A 27,479-nucleotide genomic window follows, 5' to 3' on the forward strand; every position below is an offset into this window, starting at 1 on the left:
TTTGTCGCATGTATCAAAAATGTTTATTCTCGCAGATTTATTATCATCAATTAATTATTTATATATCACAAATACGTAGACACATAATAGAATATAATAATAACTATTATTTTTTGTATTAAATTCGATCCTTCAGCTATCAATTTTCTCCGCGAAATGATTATCATAATTATGTATGCATCTATTTTATTTTATTTATGGTTAGTTTTTTCAGTTCTTCTGTATCTACAAAGGCTTCTTGTGACTTTTGACTACTACTTGGATCTAGTACAATAATAATGATATTGGTCGTTGATAATTTAATAGAATTATGTAATTTTCGGTACAATCTGGTAAAAATAAGAGCGTCAATCAAATAAGAAAACGTACAGGGTTGTGTAATAGACGGTTATTTAGGTATGTTTGTAAATTATTACTGGTTAATCGTAGCCATCTAAAAAAACGGCATCCAATAATTTTTTAAATAGTTAGACAAGTTGATTGTATTATTGATAATGGATGATTACTAAATTAACATTGTCATTTTACAAACGGAACGCTATTACATGAATACTTATGAAAAAAAGTCTTACTCAAACAATTCTACAAACATGTCCAGAATGGCTTTGGCACTGTTTCCCGGCCGCATGAGGAACTCCAAGTAAGCTTTTTTGAGTGGCGTGATGGCGTCGTCGGTCGTCATTCCGCCGCTCACCGACCTCACGACGGCCTCCTTCATGCACATGGCTCTCTCTTTGTCCAACCACTGCTGGATGGACTGCTCGGAACGGTGCTTGCGAATTTTAAGAAATTCACTCGATTCCACCGAAGGGGCGAATAGTTTGAGTTGGAAGAACAGCTTGAGCTGACTCTTGACCTCGTCCTGAGCTCCGGACACTTTTTCGATAAGGATCCGCTTATCAGAGCCGGACAGGATGGATTCGTAGTCAGAATCGGAATCTTCAGAACAAGTGAAGAGGAGTTGTTTAATGGAGACTTCAAAGTCTGAGGGAGTAGGAGAGACGGGGTTGTTGATTCCTGATTTCTGTTCGCCTTCAGGAATGGGGTGAACGTAAATCCGATCCGAACTGACGATATGGGGTTGTCTGAAGATGATAAGGTCGTGGAGTTCTTTGACACCCCAGTAGTCGAGAGATTGGAGGAGGGCGAGGCATTTTTCTTTGTGGAGGATTTCATTGGATTTCAGGAAATCTTCGACACTCCACATTTTGAAGAATGGTAGAACAGAAAGGGTGGCTGGAATTTTGGGATAAAAATAATTAGTTTGATTATTCGGTAAATGTAAATTGTTAAATAGTCACCTTTAATTCCAATATCGCACTTGACCCGATCGGACGGATCCCACGGAACGTATTCAATGGGAACGTCATCCTGAAAGGTTAGGTCAGTTTGAACGCATGAAAACTGGAGCGGTGAAGCGTAGGTGGACTCTTGAATCATCAGTAGGCACTTGGTCCCCTCAAAATGTGCGGAATAAATGGCGAACCCCATCCCATGAATTAGTGGATCTGGTCGCATCCCAGTCTGAATGTCGAACTGGGACCTATTTAAAACAAGAACAGACAGAGAATGAGATGAGATGTCGCAAAATTTTCTCTATTTATAGTTTAACTTAACTTACCACTGGACGCTATCTTGGGAAGAAATCACCGGGAAGTTGGACACAATTTTTGTCTGCAAGTATTTGGTACAAATTATTAAGATAAGTAACGAAAAAAAGTAAAATATTCAATAAACCGTGTACGCACCAAAGGCTGATTCGCGATCAGTTTTAAAGTCTCCAAGTTCAAGTTTGAAATATGGTTGTACGACGTTTCCAAATCTTTACTGCCTCCACCCACGGCACTGTTTTTCCTGCGAGGCTTACACGGTGGGATTCCGTTGTCATCACTTGCATTTTTATCTCCTGAAATTGTTGGATTGGGCGTTGTCGATTCCGAAGTAGTCGTTGAAGGGTTGTTGAAAACTGCTGTGAAACTGGGAGCGATTTGATTCGGTCGGACGGGTGGTGGTGGTCTCGCCGGCCGCACGGTCCCCTTCTGGTTCACGACCCCCATTTTTTGTAGCATATCTAACGAGTGAACTCGTGGCGGTGGAGGTGGTGGTTTTGTGAGCGGCAGTGGAGGCTTAGTCCGCGTAACGCCTTCTCCTCCTCCTCCAACCGCAGTAGCAACAGCAACCACGGACGGCGCCACAACTTGTGAAGAGACAGAAGGTGTCATTGACGCCGGATTGGAAGAGTTTGGAGAGTCCGACTCTGTCGACGAGGTCAAACTGCTGTTAACCGGGGTGTGAATTGGCGAACTAATGTTTAACGGAGCGTTGTTGTAGATGGGAAAGTCATACTTTCCTCCGTCCCCACCAGTCCCATCTTTATTACCGAAACGGAGAAACTTTTTAATAGATTTTGAAATATTGTTGTTCTTCTTATACACTTTGTCCTTTGAGTCACTGGTTTCCAAATCTGAATCTGCTTTTGTTGCATCTTTGTTCTTGTCACTCAGGTTCAGATCGATCTTGGACAGTTTGTTCAGCACTCCCTTAAACTTTAGGGTGGTGGGGGTCACAGTGGCATAAATTTCTTGAGCACGCGTCGCGCTAACTTCATCCGTGGACATGGACCTCTTGTAATTGTAGGATTTTTCCCCTCCTCCTTTTGGATCCAGGTTGGAACCTGAGAAGACGGAGGGTGACTTTGTCCTAGTATATTGTCCAAGTTGTGAATTGGCAGAACTGAAAGCAGCTCCAGCCTTTTTCCCAATCGTGCTAAAAAACTGATTAACCTTTCTCCTCGTTTTTGGACTTGTGGACGAAGATCTTTCTCGTGAACCTTTCCCTGGCGAGACGGAACGACGGAATCCAAATTTTCTGTCCGGAGTGGGCGACCGCTCTTTCAAGAATGACTCTGCATCTATTTTTCGAATCCCTATAAATTCAATTCCATCCGATCTGTGAGTAATGACGGATTCAACTTCGTCCTCATTATCGTGATTACCACCACCAAAGTTATAGCTCCCAATTTTCCCTTGATTATTCGTACTGGCGGAAGTGATTGTGCGGTCGTTGTCGACAATGGTGGAGCAGTCGTCGTAAATACTTTCGTCCTCAATGGTGTCTTCGCTCGCAGAGAGGCGATGCTTCGAAGCAACGTTAATGACATCATCATAAACGTCATCCTCATCGTACAAGAGGGCAACTTCACTGTTTGGTGGTTGTGGAGCTTGGCGTTTGTTGGAAGTTGATGATGTCGAAATGGTCGAAGCACGCCTTTCTTCGTGCAAGGACTCCGCGATGCTTTCATTCGATCCGGACGCCGACATTTCACTCCCACTCACAGAATTTGACAAGACAGAATCTGGACTAAGTTTGGCTGGCGTTTTAGCATTCAGTTTGATATCAGTGTCCCCCACGTTAAGAATTTCTTCGTCCTCATCTACGGAAATGTAGAGACCTGCATGACCCTTGCTGACTCGTCCACTGCATTTATTGTTGCTCACGGTGTAATCATTCTCATTTCCTGAGTCTGAACCGGACGACCCAACTTTTTCGTTTTCATCAGACTCTTCACTCAGGAATGCGGGGACGTCTCCTCCCTCCTTGCCACCACCCTTGATGACGACAAGGTTGCGTGGTTTAGTGATCTTGATGTCAAGGCCTGAATCCTCTAAACTGTCGTCAAATTCAGAGTCAGTTCCACTCCCGTTTTCGTTACTGCTAGCGAATCGTAAGGATGACGGAACGACGGACTTTGGAGGATTCGACACCTCCCGATTTAAGCTCAGATCTATGTTTAGTTTCAATTTGGAAGGAACTTTAGGTTTTTGGGAGAGTTGGTCTTGTTTTGAAAGTGTGGGTGGCGAGTCCAGCGAGTCTTTCTCGATGAGAGATTGATCGCAATCGAGGGAAGCGTTGTTGGTCACACCCACATTTTTGACAATAGTGACCCCTTCAGCGTTGCTGGATGTAGATGTGGCAGTGACACTGGTGGTGGTGGTAATGGTAGAGTTCTTTTCTCCTTGATCGATAATGTCTCTCAGGAAAGATGTCCTTTTTGACGCGATGCTATTCCCTTCAGTCAAAATGATCAAATTTGTGAGAGCAGTGTTACTCTTGGAAATGGCGTTTTGATTATTTAACTTTTGCTGTTCTGCAATCTTACTGGGGGAGAGGATTGGAGGGATGGAATTATTTATGGGGGGAGGTGACGTTGGCGGTGATGTTATTTTACTGGTAGAGTTCTGACTTATTTTCAGAATTGACTTGGGTTTCAGGGGAGGTTTTTCACTTTTGTTGGGACCCTTACTTAAACAAGGGCCCTGGCTGACCTCGTTTTTTGGTTGGTCGGGTTGTTCTCTTGACCAACGTCCTAAATCCTTGGCGGATGAAATTGAAACAGTTTTATGATGTTCCACACCACCACTTTTGTTGCTGGATGATGATGACGACGATGAGTCAACTTGGTCTGATGATTTCGTGACTATTGGCGTTGTTGTTGGTGGTGTCGTCGTGGGATGATTTACAGTCTTTGAAACAGTCGTACTACTATTACTACTACTACTTGATGATGATGACGATGAGGAAGAAAACCTGGAAGACGATTTGGTCGTAGATGAACCAATACTGATATTTTGCATCGTTTTGGAAGCACTATCTGTTGAAATTGATGATGTAGGAACTTGAGCAGGAGGAGACGACCTTGTTGCAGTTATAGCACTTGTTTTCGTGGTGGTTGACGCGACCACATATTTCCGCTGGTTATTTACAGTCTTATCATAATCGTCGGTTGAATCCTCGTCAATTTTATGACGAATTTTTAGTGGCTCATTACGAGTTTCGAAGGTTCCAATGGATACGAGCGGTTTCGAGGCGGAGGAACCTCTCGTGCCCCCAACGATTGGACCAATTTCGATCTGTGTAATGTAAAAATATAAAATTCGATTTAACTTTATTAGATGTCAGATCTACGAGACTCTTAGTCTCTATGTTCTGGTCTTCAATCCGTAACGAGTCTCACATTATGTGAGTCACATAATGCATCTCTTATTTACAAATCGATGAGACATGGGTGAGACAGTATATGAGATATGAGCGATGAGACAGGTAAACGAGTCTGCGATGTTTAAACTATTCACCCCGACGTAGACTTTTAGTAAACAACCTGGTGCTTGTTACAAATTACTAGAATTAACTAATATTTAACTAAATACCTAGTCAATTTAGTCATGTCGTTTAGTAAACTTGAAGAAATTGTTGAATTAAAGTTTGGTGATATCGATAAGTATGGTAAGTCAAGTTATAAAATTGTCTGAAACAGAAGGGTGAAATGATATAATTCAATTTCTTTTAAATTCCTACTAGTGAGATCAATTAAAAATAGACTCGAGAGAGTGGGGACAGACGGATTATCCGAGGAACTTACTAAAGTGTATGTTTTTATATTTATGGTTCAAAAATTAAAATTTGCTGATGTCATATTTATAATTTCATTTGTTCTCAGGGATCGACTAGTGGAGAAAGCAAAAAAGTTGGTGCTGGAGACAAATATGTCCATGTGTGAATTACACAAAGTCGAGCTGGATTCCACTTCAAAACGAATTAAGAGACGAGAGAAATTGGCAAAAGATTTCGGAGAGATATTGGAGGGGTTCCGTGAAACAATGTGGTATAATAAATCGCATAACCATTATTTATTATGTAAAAGTATGAAATAAATGTCATGAATATTGTTAGGTCTGTTATTAAAAAGAAGAAGAATCTGATGTCGACTAAATCGGACCAACCCCCCAGGAGGCATTTGAATCTCTCCGACGTTCCTGACGGTACTGCAGTCTATTTTATTGAAAAAATTGATGGGCGTTACACCGTTTCCGCTAAACAAAAAGACGAGTTGTTCGAAATGAAAGGTATAAATAGTTGACATAATGATTAGTGAGTAATTAGTCATTTCTAAATATGCATGTTGTTATCTAGGTGTCGAACCTAACCGTGTTCTGGTACAATTATACCGAGATGCATTATTTCGACCCAGAGAGTTGACATATGGAGAGTCTTCACTTAAAGATAAGTTTCTTTGGGCAAAATCCGCCATACATTTGACTAATAATCGGGACAAGATGGACGGTGTGACGGGATCATCATGTAGTTATTCGTGAGTTATTTTGTCATGCGTCTTAACTGATTTACATTTCAAACTTATAGAAAACTTTTCAATTTCAGCGATAAATGGAAAATCCATTTGTATGCTGATCCGATCGACGTGATTGACCCTTTACTTTTTGGTGCTTCATTCAAGAGTGCTGGAGTACTAAAAAATTATGTCAGGGACTACAAGGAAGCAAAGTGCTCAATCAAGCCAAAAACTGTAAGGAAACTCTTGTCAAGTCACTGGGATGTTATAAATTATGCTATTAAGTACTAATTTATGAATTTCTAATTATGTATCAATATTTACATTATGCTAATTTTTGTTTGGTTTGTTCCGCAACAGACAACGTCCTCGAAATTGTTAAACAAGACGATGAAGTGTGCCTTGCATCGGATGAACCAGAGAAACCGGAACGAAAATCTAGAGGGACGACCGGCAAATTGGGATGCGATCTCTGTGATTATTGATGTGATAAGCCTTCAGTTATGATTATGTTAGTTTATAACAACTAATTTATAAAATTGTGTATTGTTGTTGTAAATATTTTTAATTTTTTAGACATGTTCGTACTCACACGGGTGAGAAACCTTTCGTTTGTGAAAACTGTGACAGAGGATTTACAGATCAAACGAGCTATAATCGACACGTACGGAACGGATGTACGATCAAGGGGAAAGGTAGGAAGCTTGGATTCAAGCAGATTGAAAAAATTAGGTATGTATTTTTACGTAACGTTTCAATTTAAATATTTTAACTTGTAAATAATCATTATTTGTTTCATTCATAGACAAAATGTCGTTGTGCCGTCTGCGCCTAATAAAAGTTCACCAAATGCAAATACCGAAGTTGCCGAACTGAGGAAGGAGAACATCACCCTCAAGACAAGTTTGAAGGAGAAGGACGAGAGTTTGAAGGAGAAGGACAAGACCATCATCTTGTTAAATCAAACGATTGCCAGGTTGGAGAAAAAGTTGGCGAAAAGAAACCCATTTTCGAACGTGCAAAATTCAAACCCAATGCAACATAAAAGAGCACACTCACCGACTGACAACAACCCAAGATTTAACAAAAAATCATCCACGAACAACGAAAATAATCATTATTAATATTGATAAAATTATTATTATTAGCACAAACAATGAAATAAAGTAAAACCTCACCTTTGTCTTTCCCAAGAGGTTCGTCTTGATGGAGTTGAAGTTGGTGTTCTTTTGCGTCAGTCGGTGAAACTCTTTTTCATCCATCGTGGTCGAGTTCTTTTCCAGGAGTTCGGCAATGGAGGAGTTGTCCTGAGGGTCGACGGGGGTGTTGTCGTCGTCGTCCTCGTCGGAAGAGGAATTTCCACCACCACCCCCACGGTGAGGCTCGTTGTCGTCATCTCCGATGCCGATGACTTCCACCACCTAGAAATCATAGCATACGAATCATTAATACACATAGCTCAAAACCACCTTTTCATCCTAATTGAGACGACGAAATTCCAAACTAACCCGGATATTTGCAGTCTTATCCAAAAATAGTGTCAATAATTAGACAACATATGTAGGTATTTAGTAGTAAATATATTTAATTACGTCGCCGGCACTTTGAACAAAGATTTAATAAGCATTTCCTGGAAATCTCGAAATGACAAAGCAAACAAAAAAATTAGGCTGGGTAAAGAAAACCTTTTTTACGACAGGTAATAGAACTCGTTCCCACAAAGGTCTACTTTTTCTACGTACGTTAAACTTAATTACATAAACCCAACCCATTACTACCTACCTACATTATGTATACATACATTATGTGTATAAATGCGTAGAAAATTCCTCACTAAATAAATACCACTTACTGTTTCTGCCTTTTAAAAAAATGTATAATTTCTCTTTGAACAATAAGTACCACTAATTTAGTTGGCTACGGAATACCACAAAAGGGCAAAAAATGTCTCGCCAAAATTCTAAAGGAAATGTGAAAAATTCATGAAAGACGTGTCGAGTGCAGGCACATTACACCCTTTTTAAACTTTACATAGCATGCTCCCTGACAAAGACAATTTGCCTATTACACATATTAAGAAATATGTACTTGCCCAGCCCAACATGGAATTGGCAGGCAAAAATTGTATCCTCCATTCATTCAATTCGCCATCCATGACGTGACATCAGAGTCAACGAGTTTAGCTTAAAAATGCCAAGAAAAGTGGATGGATGTGACCCAACCCAGGAAACAATGCCGTGTAATATATGCACATGATGACATGCTGCCAATAGTCATGCAACTCTCGGCAAATAAAATAATACAGAATTGCCCTCAACCCAAGCCAGCTCAATCAACTTGACGTTTTTTGAGGACATTTTTAACGTATCATGATCACATTACAGTTTGTGTGCAAAGTTCAGCTCATTGTCAAAGTTGTGCAGATTTACGTGTCTATTTGCATGGTTAAGTGCAGTTGAAATTCAAGTATAAAAAAATTACTCCCATACTGTAACCTCCACTTCACCAAATTGGGTAATTCGTAATGCAGCATTTTGTTGCAGTCGAATAATGAGAACATTTTTGAATGACAATGAAACTAAGGTTTATACTGTTGGACGAATAAATGGAGTTTTTTAGGACGAGCCAGATGCATGCGTCACCTTATTATTTGTAACAAAACACACACGCTGTTCTACAAATATGGGTGGAATTTGACTTGAAAATTGTTATGAGACAAAGAAAGAATGAGACAGATGGCTGGTTAGTCTTATTACTTAAATATTCAACTGGTGGTAGTGGGTGACGCATCGTCGATAATAAAATATCCCTACTCAATGATATTGCTTACATCTTAACCTATGAAATATTATGACTTGTTATATAACTCTTTTGCATATATTTTTTATCGACCCACGTCAAATTTAGCTGTTTGACACTGCATAACATAGCGTTTAATCGTGAAGCATGACTTTAAAAAATCGATTCGGCATCCGATATTGCATGATTGTTATTATGAATATACGTATTTTTTATGTACGTCGATCAGGGAAAGATTATCTTTTCATTCTCTTTGTCAACATGCATAACTAATTATTATTGAAATCAGCAAAACATTGGAAAGCAGATTATTATAAGAGCAGATAGTTAAAACAGATATGCAGCTAACGACTTTTTACGATTTCTCGTTAGCTGTGTCGTCCTATACGAAAATAATAAAACGATAGGATTTATGCCCATCATTACCCAACCACTAACCAACTAATAAGGCAACCCTTTCTCTCTTCGCACCCTCTTTTCATTTAAAACAGTTACAAAATTCGTGTGCATTTACAGTTGAACTTGGATGCAATATGTACTAAATAATATTACGTTATTATGTGCACTCTGCAATATAATGCAGCAGCAGCAGCAGAGAAATAGAGATAAAATATAATCTCGGGTTACTCACAACTTATTGCGAATAACAACAACTACTTGACATTACATATTGCGTATGTTTTCCGCTACTTGACTCAAAAACAGGCAGAAAGTATGATTTGATTGCACTTTTATCGCGATAAAGTAGCTGTGAAGCCTGTGCATAGTCACATATGCAATGTAAATAAACCATTAATAGGGTACATCCATTTTTTTCATGTGACCACACCACCACCACCCCAACAACGAACTAATTTGGTCAGTGACTCAGCTAGTTTGCAAAACTATTCTGTATAATAATGCAATAATGTAATGTAATAAAAGTTGGAAATGTTTTAAACAAGCAGATAATTCGATTTGTGCGAAAAGATGACAGACTAGGAAATTGGGAAAAAATGACATTTTCATTTCTCGTCAAAATTATAATTAAAGTCACTTGTTTCTCTTTTTCTTAATGATTCCAAGTTTTCAAAAGTTTTTGACATGATTTTAAGTAACTGTAAAAGTGGTGACATATGCATATTGTGAATTTTTTAGAAAACTTAAAAATCAAGGAACTTGCTAATTGGAATTGCATTGATAATTAACTTGCATGCAATTCACCAATTAAGTAAGTACTGCAAGGACTAAGAAATTAGAACAAATCAATTGGATTAATTAAATAATACACACATTGGACCACATTCATTATACATAAATCGATTGTCGCATTATGTATATGTCGAATTATTTACATTTGCCAAATAAAAATGTAGGGGGAGGAAAATCAATGTTTTTTTTCACCATGTTTTGGTTTGGTAATTAACAAAGTGTGCCAGTCGGTAGCCATATGTCAAGCATATAAAAGAAGCCTTCACTATAAAAAGTGTAGTCATTGTGCGATTTTTAATTGTGCCAAATGGTTTAATTGATGTTTAATATACATTGTGTAGGAAAAAAAACCCAGCCTTTCATTAAAATCACTACTGCGGATTCGACAATCCTGAAGAAAAGGGAGTGAATCTCTTGTTCTCTTCTTCTTTTAAAGATAAAAGTATGCATGCGTGCCAGCCACTGCCCTGCTTAGCATGACGCTTGAGCCACATAAATATGTACATTAGGAGAGGAGATAATATGAAATTAGGGCTTAATATTGACAAGAAAAAGACTGTTCCATGTTCAAGTAAGTATTACATGCATATGGCTTATCAGTCAGTTACTAGTCTCATGCAGGAAGTGAATTGAGACTGAGAAGTAAAACAATGGGCACGACATTGTCGTCCGCATTTATGTAGCGATATGAGTTAAATAAATGAATTGACCGATTACCATTTCCCGTGCACAGCAGAACTAATAACTACCCAGCAACTATGGTCATACTTAAAAGAATGAAATGCGTGTAAAAATAAGTAGAACTGAAGAGCTTTAACCACAAAAAATGGGTCTAAAATTTGTATAAACTAGATATTTTTTGGTTTTCTGCCTCAAATTACTCACCTCTTTCGGAAATGAGACACCCCTCCTGCCCCCACTTTTCTTATTACCGGATCCACTCCCATCCTTCCCTTTTAAGATTCCTCTCTGTCCACCCCGCATGGGTCCACCCACATTAAACTGGGGTTTCCTCCCACCACTTGCACCACCACCGTCCGTGGAGTCCATTCCTTGGGACATATTTCTGAATTTGTGACCACCCCCACTGGTCACATTCTGCTGTCTATTACTGCTAAAACCAACACCACCACTTCCACCACTCAGAGATGACTTGTTGTAGTGCTGCTGCTGCTTCAATTGACTGTGACTAATGGATCCAGTTGCAAACTGAGACTGAGTCAGATTCGCACTTCCAAAACCCGTATTATAATTATTATTATGACCACCACCACTACTACTTGTCGTAGTTGCACCACTAGTCATTCGTGGAATCGCGTTATCGCCTCGCGACGACGAATGGAATTGAAATCCGCCTCCACCCGTGGAATATTTATTCATTGGGTTTGCATTATTAAATTTATTCCCCGAAGTACTTCGCCCACTGACCGAGATCCCGTGCTCCTCAATTGTTCGGAAGCAGTTCGTGCAAACATCCTTCCGCCAAGTATTTGCCACGAAACCGTGACAGGTGGTGGTATGATTAGACATCTTCGGAGTGTGAAGCCAAGGTGTAGTTTTTGGGGCTAAAAATTGCTCAGATTTTTGTAGATTGTAGATTTATTAAGTCCTGTTATTCGCCCATTTTACACACTGACCCAGCATCGGGGTATAAACTCTATTCGACAGTGTACGCGGTGGACCAAGGAAAGGAGATTTTTAAAGTTTTTTTATTATTTAATTTTAATGATGATTCATTGAACTGTTGACTCCTACTGAACTGAGTTATCGTAGGAATTTGGTGGGCGATAAGTAACCAAGTTGGGTTGGAGAAGAAGAAGTCATTCATAGGACATGAGAAAACCTTGGCTTATTTTATCCCTCTCTGCTTCAAGCCTCGTTAGTCCGAGTATAATAATAATTTATATAAGTTTTATACGATACAAATTTATCCTTATCCTTGACTTGACTTTGTATATCCTTTGTTCCGTTGAGAGAAAATGAGGCAGATAACTTAATGTATTAAATTACTCGTTAGATTAACTTGGTCATGTTCATGAAATTTCTTAAATTTTGATTATTCCGATATTTGATACATCCAAAATTATTATTCTTCTGAGACCAGCTTAGAACTTCTCGCCACATTTTTCGTCTCACTTTTCGATTAGCATATTATTCATCCGTATGTCTGAATATCTTGATGAATTCCTTTCTGGAGTAGGAAAAAATCTTTTGACCACGAAAGTTGCACTTTTGTTGAGTTGAGGTGCAGGCAATTTTGTGCAAGGGTTGGATTTTTTTAATACGTAATGGAATTGATTTGATTGAAGAGATGAAGAACTCGTTCTGCTCTTTTTGATCCGGTTATGTTACTTAAAGACTAGTCGCTCATCCCTCCTCACTCACATTACGTGATGGATAATACAATTAGTTGGTAAACAGAACATGCAAATTTAACGGAACTTTGTAAGCCCGAGCCAGAACAAAAGAGTACAGAGTTTAGAATTGCTGGTGCAACTGTTCACTTTTTTTAGACAAGGTTTCTATTCATCATTCTTCTTTTTGTTATTATTGCATTTTATTTAAGCAGCAGATTCTTCTTCTTCTGAGGAGTGAAACGGTGGTTCGTCATCATCACCACAATCCTCAAGGTTTATTCAGCTCAGGATGAAGGAGAGGAAGAAGGAATGTGGATACAAGTTGTCGAATTTCTTTCTATAAAAATTGATGAACTTTCGATTCGACGTTGTCTGTGTAAAGTTTTTATTATGGATAAAAGCCGCTACACATCAACATGAACTGGTTGATTGTTGATGATTGCTGACAATTGGAGAGCCTGAGTTGTGAGACCGGTCCACAATAATGCAGTGTTTTATTTATTCAATTGTTGGATGAGTCTTGTTGTTGCGGGAGAGCTTCCGCATCACTTAACTATTTACTATCCGTTGTGTATTTATTTTGACATTTTTTTTTTGGCGAAAAGTTTTAGCAGAGGAATGTCACTTATCACAAATTTGTATAACTGTCATTTATCAAGAACTTATTAGTGTGAGTTTCCTCCAATTGCAGACGTCGCATGTGTGTGGTTGAGGTTTGCGGTTAACACACTCCTACAAAAACAAGGATAAAACAAGAAATTTTAGATTTTAGTTGGATAAACTGGATTTTGTTGATGGATTAATAACTTAATTTTTCATTCTAAACTTTTAGACAGAGAAAAATATTTATGTATGTGTGATTTCCGTTTTATTACAGCCAGTAAAACACTACATAACAAAACCGGAACTTGACAAAAGTTACGCAAACCATGTAAATGTACATACGTTGCAAACCTTCAATGAAACTGGTATGCCTAAATTCCTTCAAGTTTCCCTACTCTAAAACGACCCATAATATTATTACCAAAAACTTACGCGTAAATAATTCCTACCCGACCAAAGTCCTTAAACAAAACCCCTTCGTGACACTTGTTGAAATGGAGAGATTTTGGTTAAAGGGAAGAAAACTTGCGTATTTCCACCACGGATCGTAGCGTTTGAATGACTGAGGAGCAAAGCATAAAGGTGTGTAATAAAATGAAATAGCGTTTACACAGTCACATCACAGGTAAGCAAAAGCCATATATAATAGCATTTACAGTTTGGTTCGTTGCTTAGTTTGTCTGTCGGCCCACTTTCTATTAACCATAAGCATCATCATCAGGCAGGTATCTCCTTAACCCTTTTACTTCGTTTTCTTATACGTATCTCTACTTCCCTTCTTGGTTGGGTCTTCTTTGCAGCCAGCAAATCATAATATGTAAGTATGAACAATAATTCTTCGCTTAACAAATTTTATTCAGCGGAGAGAAACCCTCGATCGACACCAACCACCAAGCAGCCAACTATTTACTACATTGTATTCTGCTGCATCCACATAATCATAATAATGCACATGCTATTTCCTTTGTCGTTAAGCAGCAGTGGTAGATTGGAAGGAAGGAATTTTAAGATTTAGGGTTTAAGGTTTCAATAAGAAATCATGTAACAACGACTTCTGTTTTCTATCAGTGTCCATCCGTGGTTGGATTTTCTGTGTCTTTATCATTTTAACGATTTCATAAAGGATTTTATGACTTGGCGAGTTTTGATTTTATGTCTGGTGAGAGATGAAAGGAAATGAAAATATCGTCTTATAAAATCCGCTGATTTCGATTCAATCGAGACGTAAAGAAGAAGAAAGACTTTAGAAGGAAAAAAAGTGCATGTGTGAGAATCTAATCCATTTATTTTATGTCTATACAATTGAATGAGACTATACAATTCAGCCCAAACAATGAACAGATGTCAAGTAATAGTGAAAAATTGATGAGAGAATTACTGCACCACCGACCGACCGACCAGACGAAATGAATTCACCTTCACATTCACTCTTGAAAGAGAAAAAAGATTCATCGTCTTAAAAAAAGTCTCATTCAAATGCAGCCAAAATCTCGGTCGTCGTCATTCATTATGTGTGTTCATAACGCATGCTAAATATGCTAATCAGGATCAAAAAGTCGTTTAAAAAGTGAATGCGATTTCATCAAATTTTCGATGGATATAGAAAGCTAAACGCTGATGGTAATGTTGCTACTGTCCATTTTCATGTGTAAAATATATGCATATTTAGTGGTGTGCAGTTATCTTGTAAATTAGCTCTGTCAAGTTTTTTGCTCATCTTTACCACTAATTAGTTGTCATTATGCAAGGTCTTTTTCGTTCCTGGCCTGGGCTGGACTGGATATTCTAATGTGACGGAGACTAATGGGGAGGGTTGGTCTCCTATGAGTTTGACTAATCGATCATTAATTACACAGGGTGACGTGCTTTGCTCGTGTATTATTTGCATTGACGCAGCTACACAAAACTAATTGTGGATTCAATCGCATATAATAATTGTTATTTGTTCTTTGTGTATATTCATGGTGCAGCTCGTAGCCATATAAAAACCAATTCTATTGCAATTCTAATAATAATGATAATCGTGCATGCAAAAGAGCCAGTCATGTTAATAATGTGGGTCTAGATTTATTTTGACAAACACAACGCACCGATGATAATGATGATCTAGATCTGCGAGATCCTATTAAATCCTCGACATAATAAAAAAAACTCAACAAAACACCTGCACGAGAAGATTGGAAATACAACAAAACAATGAGCCAGATTTTATTTTACTGGGTAATACATACGATAGGACACACACATCGTATACATACATTTTTCTTTTATAAAAACCTACAAAAATTGCGGATCGCACCATTTTTCTCACATACACACACACATTTTGCAAACTTCTGTGTCCCCACTTGCACGTTCTACTTTGATAAGGACGAAAATAAAAAGAAATGCATACACATAGTTGATAGCACAGAAATGTGGTAAGAAGAATCGCTTTTCGGGGACAAAGTGGTATGGTAAAAGGACGCTATTTATTTAGTTCATCGCTTTGAAAGGATGATTATGATTGTCAAATGAGACACTTTAATAACAAGAAAGAATCCAAGTTTACCAGTATTTCGTCAGGTTGACAAATTATTTCAGTCAGTTTTTCTACGAGACGACAGGTATTTTTTAACCCGCTCGTGCTAATTCGCAATGGTTTGCAGAGAAAAAAAATATATAAACCAGTTCAACGCAAATATAAATAAGATTTTATTATTATTTCCTCGTTTCTGATTGCTCTGCAAATAATAATAATAAATAAACCGTAGCTGTATTATGCTAATATTTTTTTTGACTGCATAGCTCGCAATAAATAATTGATCTGTCTCAGCTGGATTGGATTTCCAATAAAAATTCCTCCTCAGAGTTCATATCATTCATGGTGGAATTGGATCGTGAACGAGATTTCAGTTTTTAATCTCGATTCTTCAAGCTTTCAACTTTACTTTATTTTTATTTAACAACCGCAGTAACACTTTTTAAATTTTGATTGACAAGCAAATACTTGTAGAAGAATCGAGTCGTGGTTCAATTGCGCTTATCATTTTGTCAATTTGTTGCAGCAGTATGGAAAGTTATTTAGCTGTGTTAATATTATTTATTTTGTGAGACTAACGAAACACTTGACTTTCTTCCAAAAGAAAATTGCAAAGAATTTGGCACTGCCAAAATTGTGTACAATTAAATTAAGCAGAAATTAATCGAGACCTACACCGGATGCACATTAGGAGAACAGTTAGTAAATGTTACTAGAAAGAAAATATTTTACCTATCGTCACGATTTTGACGAAAGGCTTGGCCGATTTTTTTAAGAAATCATTACATTCTCAATTTCTATGAAGGAATTATCTGCACTTAAAATACCTGAATGAAAGAAAGTATGTTATGCTAAATAAGAATATGACACGCGTCACAAACATACGTTTACTTTTTTTGGTTACTCGTTCTTAACGTTTATTTGCTTAACCGGCCCATCATTATTAGTTTCAGTTTTGTTTGTAATGCACATTATACAGTAAGCCCTGCAGTTATATGTAAGTTGTAGAAGTAAGTCACTGGTAGGAAATATTATGCTTGGCTAACTTTTATATGAACGGATTCGTTTGCAATTTGTAAATGTACAGATACGTGCTCATTGAGACGTGTGTTGCTGAGAGGATAGGACCGCTACATTTCACCCCCAGATTTGTATGCATTTAGATATGTAGTTATCCTATTATGAGTATACTAAAACCCTAAAGTGGATTTATAAAATGGCCCAATTTGCTCCCGCCACACCCCAAAAGGTACAAAAACCACGAAAGAGGCTCGCCAAAAATTAAATTTTGCTCAGATTTTAAAAATTCTTGTACTATTGTAGTTCCAGATAGTCGCCTTATCATATTCTGTATCAAACTCAACTTATTTCAAATTTCTTAAAATGTCCTAAAAAATTAAAATTTCAAAAAAGTTTAGCTTGAAAAACAACTGTGGAACTATAAAGCCGAAAACGATTTGCAAAATCCTTACAAAATTGGGGTTTTGGTGAAGGTTGAAGTGAGTGAGATTCTAATGGAGCCATCGAATAAATCCACTTCAAGATTTTAGTAGACTCATGTAAAAATCAAGATATCCATAGGGCATCAAAATCTGGTAGTGAAAAGTAGAATTCCCCTCTCCTCAGTCAAGTTAAAAATAAAAATTGCCACAAATTGTTAGTAAATATCAAAAAATGTGCAGCAGATCAAAAAGGTGCACAATAATAATTTTGATTTTGCAAAAATGAAAGCTGCCTCGACTGTATGTAGTTACGCTGTCATTTAACTTTTTCTTAATTCGGATAGAAATTGCAAAATTTCTTCTCTTTGTTTATCTTTTTGTTGTAGGTGACACTCCATAAAAGTCAAGAGTCAAGTCAAGATCCAATATCACACCTGTCCAACAAGCCATATTTGACCTGTGACTACTATTTACTAACAAGGATTGAAAACCAACCAACGCACACACACATCATGAAATTTCAATCGCAGCCTTAAGTATTTTATTATTTAAAATGATACGATTATGTATAGCTTATTGTTCAGCACTTTGGTCATGTCATGCAATTCGAGTAGATTTTTTAGACATGAGAGTACAACAAACGGCTCGATAAAAATCTTAACATGCATGCACACCGAGGGAGAAGAATGACCGACGGACGGACAGATAAATATTAAAAGTGGCCACAAATTATTATTATGGTCCACTCACTCACTCACTTGTTGCTCTTGGTTCTAGGTTGGGACAACAAATTGCTGTCGAAATCTAAATTGTTACACAAAGCAAGCAAGGGGGAGGACAACGCTCAAGTTCTGCATCAACCACACACCAAGAATAAATGAGATGCGACGATTTATCAGAATTTCGTGACTTAAAATGCTGACCTACAATCAGAGAGGATATCACCATTACTTGGCCATTTTAAGCATGACTGTAATAAATAAGTTATACATACGATACGACCAGACCACCAAATAAGAAGAAGAAAAGAAAAGGACCAATCCTTTAAAAAATAGTGTGGCATTCCATATTGCGCAAGGTTTTGGGCTTGATTTTTGATCCAAATGAAGATGGTCTCAATTCATGCGTTAAGTGAATTGGCGATTCTTCGTGGGTATGCATGTGGTGCTTTCGTTCGAGAATTTTTGCTGGCCTGGTCTAAATAAGTACGTTGTCTGTCTCGTAAATTAATTCTCTCAGAGCATGTAATGGTAATTGTGGTATTGTGTTGCAAGGAATAATACACTAAATCAACTATGTATATCTGCATTTTTTTCGTTTAGATCGTGATATTTCCAAGAAATGTTGCGTTGGCTTGATTTGTTCCACAGAATGTCACGAAAGATCGTTCCCTGCGCAGATTTATTAATTGTTGCAGCACAAATGAAGGAAGGAGGATGCATTTCAAATTAAGTTTCGCCTCACAAAAGATTCTTTTCGTAATTAATCATACAAAATATAACCGATTTTAATGCAATTTGTCATTTTCCAAACTACGGTATATCCTCTGCCAGGTGAAAATACTGAGGAAATTTTAGTTGGCAATTTATTATCACGAAAATTTTTCCCTTTTGCTTGCACATAATTTTTATTTGTATCCTGCTTGACCACCCAACCGAGTCTCCTTGCTGAATTCCTGTCACAATTATTTACTTTGGGATATTGTCGTGACCATTGTCGTCCACTAAAGGTGATCCTAACTAACTAAGCAAAAGCGGATGACGGCGCATGTTGACTTTCAATTCCATACATATTTATGTACATACATTCATCCAAATATAAGCCATAAGTAGAGAGAACAGTGATAAGTAAATACTTGGTGCAGATCTTTCTCGAAAAAAACTTGGCAATGTGCGAATTACGAGAAAAACAAGATAATGAATTAATAACAATAGGCCTTGATTAGAGGAGGAGATTGCTTGTTTTGCTTTTACTTTTCTTGTATCAAAATCATTAAGGAGAGGACTTTACTTATCTTAATGGATACATTATTTATTATCCCACACATTGTGCACCCACACTTTTGTCCCCTTAAAATAAATTGGATTGGATTGGACAAGAACTTTATTTTGGACAAGTTTACTGACGGTGGTGGAAATGTGGTAATAATAACCTCACACAATGAAATAACATGGCATGTTGGTGACTATTAGCCGCAAATCCACGGCCAAAAATAACGACAGGAAGGTGATGATGATGGTGGGGGATCAATTATTCGCTGTGATGCAACCGCAGTCACGAATTTGTAAAATAATGTTGTAACAAAAAAAGACTTGAGCGAACGACAATAAATAAGATAACCCCAATAACTCTGTAATTGAAATAGCGTCTCAATTTTGTAAACTAGATAGCGAGCTATGATAACATTTTTTAAGTACGCGAGTGAACCGCAATTTTCACTTCAACACTTTTAACCATTAATTTTCAATTAGTTTGAAATATTCGAGTACATACTTTGTTGGTCCCGTGTTGAGAAATAATTTCATTATTTACACGTTTTTTTAGTATTGTGTTATTAAATAAAGGCAACAATAATCTCAATCATGCTCTAATTTTAAACACGACGAAAGTAATTGAACTCTCACTTTTTCCTAATTCGACAAAGTTGCGTTGCGTTATTATTATCTTAATTTTTCACTCTGAAAGTGATAGGATGAAAGCGTCAATAAATACAAAATCTGAGAGAATTAAGTTTAAACGTTCGTCATCTGCTGTGCTGTGATCTGCTTCTCAAATATGGATGAAAAACATTAAATACATTTCTTAAGAAGGATTTTTTTTACACAAGTTTGTCCAAATTTGACAAAATATGAATTTTTGAGTAATCAGAGCGCACAGTGAGTATATAAAAAAATGCAACATTTTACTTTTACAGATCAGTATAAACTTCATCAGTTATTAGCGATTTACTTCTCCTTTAGTGGTCTCTTACTTAAATGTGTGTACATAAATATGAAGAAAATAATAACAATGCGACTTGTAACTCTTTTAACGTGGTGGAAAGTAAATGATATGTGACTCAAACTGTTCACACTTTCTAATTCATTCGCATACATACAAATGAGCTCTTGGCTGGCTTTTTTGTGTAACAAGATGCAGATTATTATTACACTTATGCATAACTAAACTAGTTCTCTGACGTGTCTGATTATCAACTTGAATTAAAATGCACAAGTGCAAAGACTTGAATTGTTGTTGTTTCGATCAAGTTCATAGACATTGTTGCGTTATGATTTGCATGGCATATGGTGCAAATGACCGAGGATGGAGGAAGATAAGTATACCTGTGATATGTAGCATTTTATTAAAATTTTTAATGAAAATTTTTGAAATTTATTATGGAATTGATCCCTTAAAGCCAAACTGAGAGAGTTTTCTTAATCATAATAACCTGTGTCGTTTCACTTTTGCTCCATGATGAGCATGTGCAAATTACCGACAATTTATTAACAAAGCGAAACAATATTTTTGCATGAAAAGTTAGCATGTGACAGATAAATAATTTAAAATTCATACCTACGAAATAAATAGGTAGAGAGAGACCGCATGGTAAAAAGTCGATCTGTATAATTAGTTGGCATCACATTAAAAGGTGAAATGATTTCTCAAGATCAATGACACTAAAGTAAACTTGATTTGATCCACGAGGCAAAAAGGTACATATTTAAGTAATTGCCGAAAAGAAATTACGGTGCCATAATAAAATCACAAAATGGATAATAAACTTCCAAAATAAAGTGGATTTCATACTTTACTGCGTACCACAATTTTTAAGAATTGCCAAGAAAATCGGGAAGGTATGTAGTTTGCACGTAAAAAATAATTATGCGCAAATAATACCCGTGTTAAAATTAGTGTGCATTTACCCCTACTCCAATTTTCACTATGAGGACAACACCACCCGGCATTGTTAAAGTTGGCAGTTAATAATTCGTTTGACAATTTGGCACAAGCAATTATCATAAATCACCTGATTTCTTTTTAAACCTGCCGTCATCTCAAGATTATATTTTTATTTATTTATTTATGTGTACACATGAATTTGTCACAAAACAAAAGCCAAGTTCGGTTAATGCTATACGATGCAGCAGACAGTTGAAAGCGACATAATTTTTTTTACGACTGATGACATACGAACGATATAACACAATGGAGAAGAAGAAGCGAAAGTAAAAATTGTCGGATCGGACGAACGCATAAACATGAACATTTTGAATGAACGTGCTAATTGCTAATGTAATTAATCGTTTTGTTTATTTGGTAGGAGGTGTAAAGCACAGAAAATAATTTGTCATCGGACCATCAAAGTCATCATCAGGAGGAACTTTCATCTTCATTTCGACGAATGGTGAACGAATGTGATGACGTGTTTCATTTAGTTTTTTTCGTTTTGAGGAAGCAGTCTGGGATTTGAAATTTCGAGACAATTAAAAAATACCGTGAAGTGGAAGCTAAAGGTCAATAAGTCAAGAAACCAAGAAAGTATGCGAGAGAGAGAGGTCGGTCGATGTGTAATTGGTCTATTTACTAGACCAGCCATAGATATTAAGGTAATGTTCGCCTATTAAATGGCATGGATAGCGTGTGGAAGTGGTATAAAATTGTGGCCACATTGGGATAATTTAATTTGGTTGGCTAGTGGATGGATATTAAGCTTTTTGCAACATGAAATTTTAAGGTAGTTGATTTTGCGTGTATCAATCTGCCCACACATTAAGAAGACTTTTAAAGACTAGATCACCGTTGCGTAGTCTGTATTTCGACCGGTATGTATTTGTACGTACTTGATGCTGATTGAATGTTGTTCAAGAAACGCGATCGTTGTTATGTATTCTATTCATTTCGAGTCGAAAACTCGTAGTAATTTTCTCATGTTTCACCAAAAAGCAGGTAATTTTACGGGTTATTTTCACCTTTAGAGGATAGGTATGTACGTTATTAGGCGGAGATTTGCTCATAAATGGGGAAACTGTTAAGTAATGTAACAGTATTGAAATTATTATAATTTGAGATATGTACATACATAATATGCATGCTCTTACTACACAGGAGTACGTAGTTTACTAGAGTTATGCACGCTTTCAATTCGTAGCAGTAGTCAATAATTTAGCACAGTGAAATATTTAAGTTTGAAATAGTAAACTTGTTGAAATTCTTTTATTTAAGAGAGCGAAATGAGTGACTGATGACACGACTTTTCAATAATGAAGTGTGGTTATTTATGGAAATTGAAAAAGGAAAGCAGGTTTTAGATGATTCTAAATTTGGGTAGATGGGTATAGATGGGTGGCCCGTACTTAAATGTGCATATATTTACATCGTACCACAAATTCCTATTTGACAATCTTAGAAATCGATGGAATTCCAATATGCACCCAATTATTATAAATCAGCGCATTTACCCAAGCTTACTCTTTGTTCGTGGTGTCTGAAATCTGATAAGTTGCATGTAGCACTTCCTCATTACCATAAATTATGCGCATGCATGGTGCATAATTTTGAGATCAAGATTGTAACAAAATCATAGGTAAGCAAAATTACGGGACTTTTTCATTCCCTAGCTCAGCCTTGGGTCTTAAATGTGGCACAATTTCTGTAAAACTTGTTTCTTTCGTTATGAAAAACAGGACCAAGTACACGGTCGTCGTCTTGATCGGTGATCTTTGTGTCTGCCCGAATAAATATTTTATGGACCTTTGGTTAAATTTTAGTACGATTAAATCTTGATCAATCGAACCCAGGGTCACAGGGTATAAATCAGCCACGTGTTTTACATGCATATGTCACCGATTCGTATTTACAAGGCAAAACTGCACTTTTAAAAAATGCTGTTTTGTAATCAGAGCATTACACCTTTCTGTCTGCATGAATGGATTATTATTCAACATGCAGTATAACCCTTGTAATTAAAATTAAGCCAAATACCATAAAGCCACTTAGTATTCCATCCACCTTTTTCTTCTTCAACAACACAACTACAGAGATCTGATAAACCGATTATCGAGCACAATCTTTTTGTACGTTTTCTGTTTATATGCTAAGTAAGTGCACCACACCGCCACGATAAACTAACAATTACGTGTGATATAAAGAAATGCGGAACCTTTTAAGCTTTGGAATCTCTCGAGAATTAACAAACTGTTAAATATCAACAGAAAGATTTAAATTATGATTTATGAGAATATGTACTTACTCGACTTTTTTTAAGCAGTTCAATTTTACTAGTAGCGATTTCAATCTGGGCACATGTACATACATGGAAATGTAAATACATAGTTCCTCAAAAATCATTTCCGGTACGCATAGCACAGGTCATTTTCTTTTCACAAGTATTAAATAATTTCCAATTCAATTCACAACTATTTTTTGGTCAAAGAAAGAATTAAGATTGAAAATAATAATTTCGTTGTTTCCCATTCTCACGAGTATCATCGGTTTATTTAATAAGAAAAATAAATAACTGAATAACCGCATCTCGTATTATTTCTTATGTAATAATGCTGCCTGGCTGGCTGTCATCTTCTTCTTCCACACATAAACTAAATAGATTAATAATGCAAGAACACCCACCCACCCACAATCTCACGACAAGGTTGCACAATCGCATTTCCTTCCGTAATAACACTGCTAAATAATATGTAATACACACACAAAACAGTTAATTGTTTTCTCAGGGAAGGAAACGATTTCAAGAAGAAAAATAAATACAAAAAATTAAAAATTGTAGGCCGGATTTGCACCATTCACACAGAAAATAAAATGCATTCCCAACTTTTAATTTGTACAATGACATCAATTGTTTTAAGCTGCATGCGGCAGGTGTTGATTTTCATAGCTGATCAACAGGTTGACAGGACATAAAATAAATGCCACTTGCTGGTTTTTTAAACCCGTTGTGGTGGATTAAATTAAAATGAAGAAGCTCAAACAAGGCATGACAAGGTGACTCTTACTTAACATGGCACCTCGACCCCGTTATTAATCATGTTAATTTTACCATCCATCAATATAGCACCGTCTTCCTTCGTACATATGTACTTACGAAAGCATTATTATTACCACTGCCAGGATTATTTATGAATATGGTCGGAATTAATCATGAAGATCATTTTCTCCCCAGTCAAGCCAAATAGGACGAACCTTAATCAAAGTCTGAATCGGAAATCGATAATATAAAATACATTTTCAAGTCAGCAATCACTTTTAAATCAGCAATTACAAATTCTAAACCGATTTCAGATTTGGACTTGCTCCTCGCTGTATATGGGCAGGCAGGTACAATTTGCTTTAATATTTATGATTTGAATGACAATGGAAAAAGTGGATCATTTTATTCATCAATCAACCAATCCAACCAACCAATGAGGCGAAGAAACGATAAAAAATAAGTGAGGAAGAAGAAGAAGGTTGGTTGTGATTTGTGATAAACAAATAGGGAATAAAAAAAAGTACGACTGACAGCAAAATTTTTGATTGACAATTGGTAAATATTGATTTTCTAAATATTACATATTTTACGAATTTGTGAGAATCAAGATACATATTATTTTGTTAATCATTATAACGTGTAACTGACCCGTAGAAAACAATTTAACATTGAACTCTCAAAAGCAAAAATTAACAAAAATGCATCACATTGTGCAAGATTTATGTATGCATTAAATTTTTTGGCAAGGTGCACACTTTTTTAATTACAAAATTTACTTTGAATTGAACCTGGTCAGGGAAGATAATAAATAATTGATGGAAAATATTTTTGCGAATAGTTTTTCATTTCACACACCATTCAATAAAGTGTAATTACTTTTAAATTGGCTCCATTAACATTGCTCTGTAGGAGAAGAAAGCCGTTAGAAGTAACTTTTAAACAAAAGTGCAACTCATCCTTCATCTTTTTAAAATATGCATCAGCTAAATATCTCACACTGCTATTTAATACTAGGCTAGCTCGCAGCATAATAAATAATAAATTATGACAATTTTATTGCATGTTTTAAAAGCCCGACTAAATAACACCTGTCCCCTTTATTGACAGCTCCCCAACTTTATTCGAAATTTTGATAATAAACGACACGGGAAAATTAGCATGGTTCGGTCTCCCGAGAAATCCGCCCATAGTTGGACGACGTGCGTATGTATGTGCGAATTATAACTATGCTAATTCCGTTCCGTTTAAGATTTGCGGCGACATTTATTATCGCACAGACGTGATTTTTTTCTCAGAATTAAATTTCATCGCTTCTTTGCTGGGCATATTTTCTTGCAAGTTTACGATTCTTTCGGTAATAATGCATAACTGCTTTTTCACACTTTTTTACTATTATATATTCTCCGCCCGGATGTGTAGATTAGGTCAACATCAAGAATGTTGACCACGAGTCATGCTTTAAAGTGGAGAAAAAAATGGTATTTCCTGGGTGTGAAAATATATAAATGACGAACGTTAAAGTAAATAAATACAAACTGCCTGCAACATGTAATTGCTAATTATGACGAAAAACACAAACTTTGCCTGTTTGCACGTATGATTTGCAAATTTTGTTATTGTAATAGTTGCAATTATCATTAACACACTCGCTTTCTGTGCCTGGATCGAATGAATTCCCAATTACTTTTAGTTGGCTGGTGAGTTTGGTTTGATGAATTATGTAAATCGGTCATGCAAATATTGGTCATAGTGTGTCTTGTGTCAATTCATAAAGCAAATAAGAGTGGTTGGTCGTTCGTAGTCCTTTTTTATGCGAAAATAATTGTAGACAAAAATTACAAAATATAATAAAACTAAACTCACGCCGAGCTTTCACTTGTTGCTCATCTACGTAATGATGATTAGTGATTATGATTCTATGAGACGAATCGGCTTATACAAAAAATTATTACTTGCGACTTGATTATCTATGTGCAAGCAAAGTAGCAGCAGAGATGTGTAATTTGTTCGTATGAGAATTTTTTTCCTGTGTACTTATTCCAAGATAAAGCACATTTTTGGTGTCTAAAATCGCATCATTAAAAAATACTCCCACGCCCAAAAGTTACGAAAATTTTGTCATGATTGCTTTCATTATGTTGTTAGAGCAGGCTAATAACAGTTTTACTTGAAAAAAAATGTGCATACTTTGACTTTAATTAAAATGCTAATTTCAGTTTCACAACAAATGGCGAGTGAGTCTATGGAAGAAGATATTTATGTATTTTCTGTCCCGACTTTTTGCCAAAAGTTTGAAGTATGATGTAATAATGGATTCAATTAAGTTGATCTTCTTTTATGATGAAAACTTGTAAATTTTACCACGCTTTCTCTCGGTTTGGATGTCTCATAATTGGTGCAAGACTAACTGTGCTCATCTTCTTCCTTGACATTTTGTTGATTGATTACTTAGGAAAAGTTGGTATTTATCTAATATGACTTGTGCCTGACAACATGTCATCATGGGCGATATGAAATGAAGCTGATGATGTAAATATTTAGTGAAATAAGGGGAGTAAGCGTACCCCTAGATATGCATTCTTACTTAATGCATAGGAAAATGTCACACATGAAGAGACTCGTAAAATGGGCCACAAAAAGTAGAGAACAATCCTTGTAAATTCATTTTCGACGCTTCATTTACTACTGACTCATCCGTGGGAAGCAAACTGCACAATGGTTAACTTATCCGTCTTCTTACATATGTAACCTGATAGTGTAATGAGCTAAGAAGACTTTTAAATAATTTACAATGCTTGTGAGATCCACCAAAGTTATACTTTTCTGAGCATTTGCTACCAAAAATGCTTTACTAATTCAGTTCATTATTGGCTTGATTCTCAACGAGAATGCAGCCTACATACCTATCGGAGAATGCTAATAATTATTCCATTTCGTTCAAAAATGAATGCAAATGCGTGTTAATGAGTGAATACATATGTATAAAGAGAGTCCCGTTACACGCAATTAATTTGTCGGTGGGTTACAATCAATAAGAAAATTTGAAATATACGAGTCAGTTAAATTGTCAGGTTTATAATTAAGAGTATTGTTGTACATAAGTACGAGTAGCGAAAAAAACAATATCTTCTCTTACCTGCCAAATTCTGTTAAGATTGCTTTTCACTTGAACAAGATTCTGCTCAAAATTAATGAGATGACTCGAAAAGATCAGCACTCGGATGAACTTAATTCTTTTGTTGGGGTGAATTTATTCCGTACTTTATGCAGCTAAATAACTAAGGGAAAAAAAGATGAAAAGATGTGTATGCAAGTTGTGTATGCTTCTTTGCAATAAGGCGTCTTTACAACTCACCTCCCACACTGAAACTGACGGCTCTTGGGAGGAGGGTTGGTCGACTTGTTAGAAAAAAGTTGACATTCTCCTATGTTACCACTTCCTTTTTCCTCTGTGTATGTATCCTCATCTGCT

At 36.5% G+C, this 27,479-nt stretch overlaps 2 protein-coding genes and 1 long non-coding RNA gene across 8 annotated transcripts; 2 read left to right on the forward strand and 1 right to left on the reverse strand.

The window, feature by feature from the left end:
• Positions 1-27,362, reverse strand: LOC110849475 (serine-rich adhesin for platelets). Of its 2 annotated transcripts, none has more exons than XM_035850894.1 (7): positions 27,144-27,362; positions 11,003-13,206; positions 7,306-7,548; positions 1,749-4,910; positions 1,622-1,674; positions 1,302-1,543; positions 1-1,236 (listed from the first exon to the last, which is right to left on the reverse strand). In XM_035850894.1, the coding sequence occupies exons 2-7, from the start codon at positions 11,645-11,647 to the stop codon at positions 569-571; spliced, it is 5,013 nt and encodes a 1,670-aa protein (XP_035706787.1). In that variant the 5' UTR covers positions 11,648-13,206; positions 27,144-27,362; the 3' UTR covers positions 1-568. The 2 variants fall into 2 exon arrangements, with proteins under 2 accessions (XP_035706787.1, XP_035706786.1); XM_035850893.1 differs by lacking the exon at positions 27,144-27,362 and adding an exon at positions 13,510-13,639.
• Positions 5,014-7,338, forward strand: LOC110849476. 3 transcript variants are annotated; one of them, XM_022096887.2, is made up of 9 exons: positions 5,014-5,283; positions 5,359-5,425; positions 5,498-5,662; positions 5,731-5,903; positions 5,971-6,148; positions 6,217-6,411; positions 6,488-6,638; positions 6,704-6,859; positions 6,933-7,338. In XM_022096887.2, exons 1-7 carry the CDS (start codon positions 5,223-5,225, stop codon positions 6,507-6,509), a joined length of 861 nt encoding a protein of 286 aa, XP_021952579.1. In that variant the 5' UTR covers positions 5,014-5,222; the 3' UTR covers positions 6,510-6,638; positions 6,704-6,859; positions 6,933-7,338. The 3 variants fall into 3 exon arrangements, with proteins under 3 accessions (XP_021952579.1, XP_021952578.1, XP_035706791.1); XM_022096886.2 differs by having other exon boundaries at positions 5,024-5,283; positions 6,217-6,361; XM_035850898.1 differs by having other exon boundaries at positions 5,025-5,278; positions 6,217-6,361.
• Positions 15,855-19,396, forward strand: LOC110849477. 3 transcript variants are annotated; one of them, XR_004834636.1, is made up of 3 exons: positions 15,855-16,296; positions 16,404-16,439; positions 17,427-19,396. It is a non-coding gene; the product is annotated as an uncharacterized LOC110849477 (long non-coding RNA). The 3 variants fall into 3 exon arrangements; XR_002547825.2 differs by having other exon boundaries at positions 15,869-16,439; positions 17,427-17,758; positions 17,818-19,396; XR_004834635.1 differs by having other exon boundaries at positions 15,859-16,439.
• Positions 27,363-27,479: the final 117 nt, after the last annotated feature.

Source organism: Folsomia candida, unplaced genomic scaffold (assembly GCF_002217175.1).
Source record: "Folsomia candida strain VU population unplaced genomic scaffold, ASM221717v1 Fcan01_Sc004, whole genome shotgun sequence".
Lineage (NCBI taxonomy): Eukaryota > Metazoa > Arthropoda > Collembola > Entomobryomorpha > Isotomidae > Folsomia > Folsomia candida.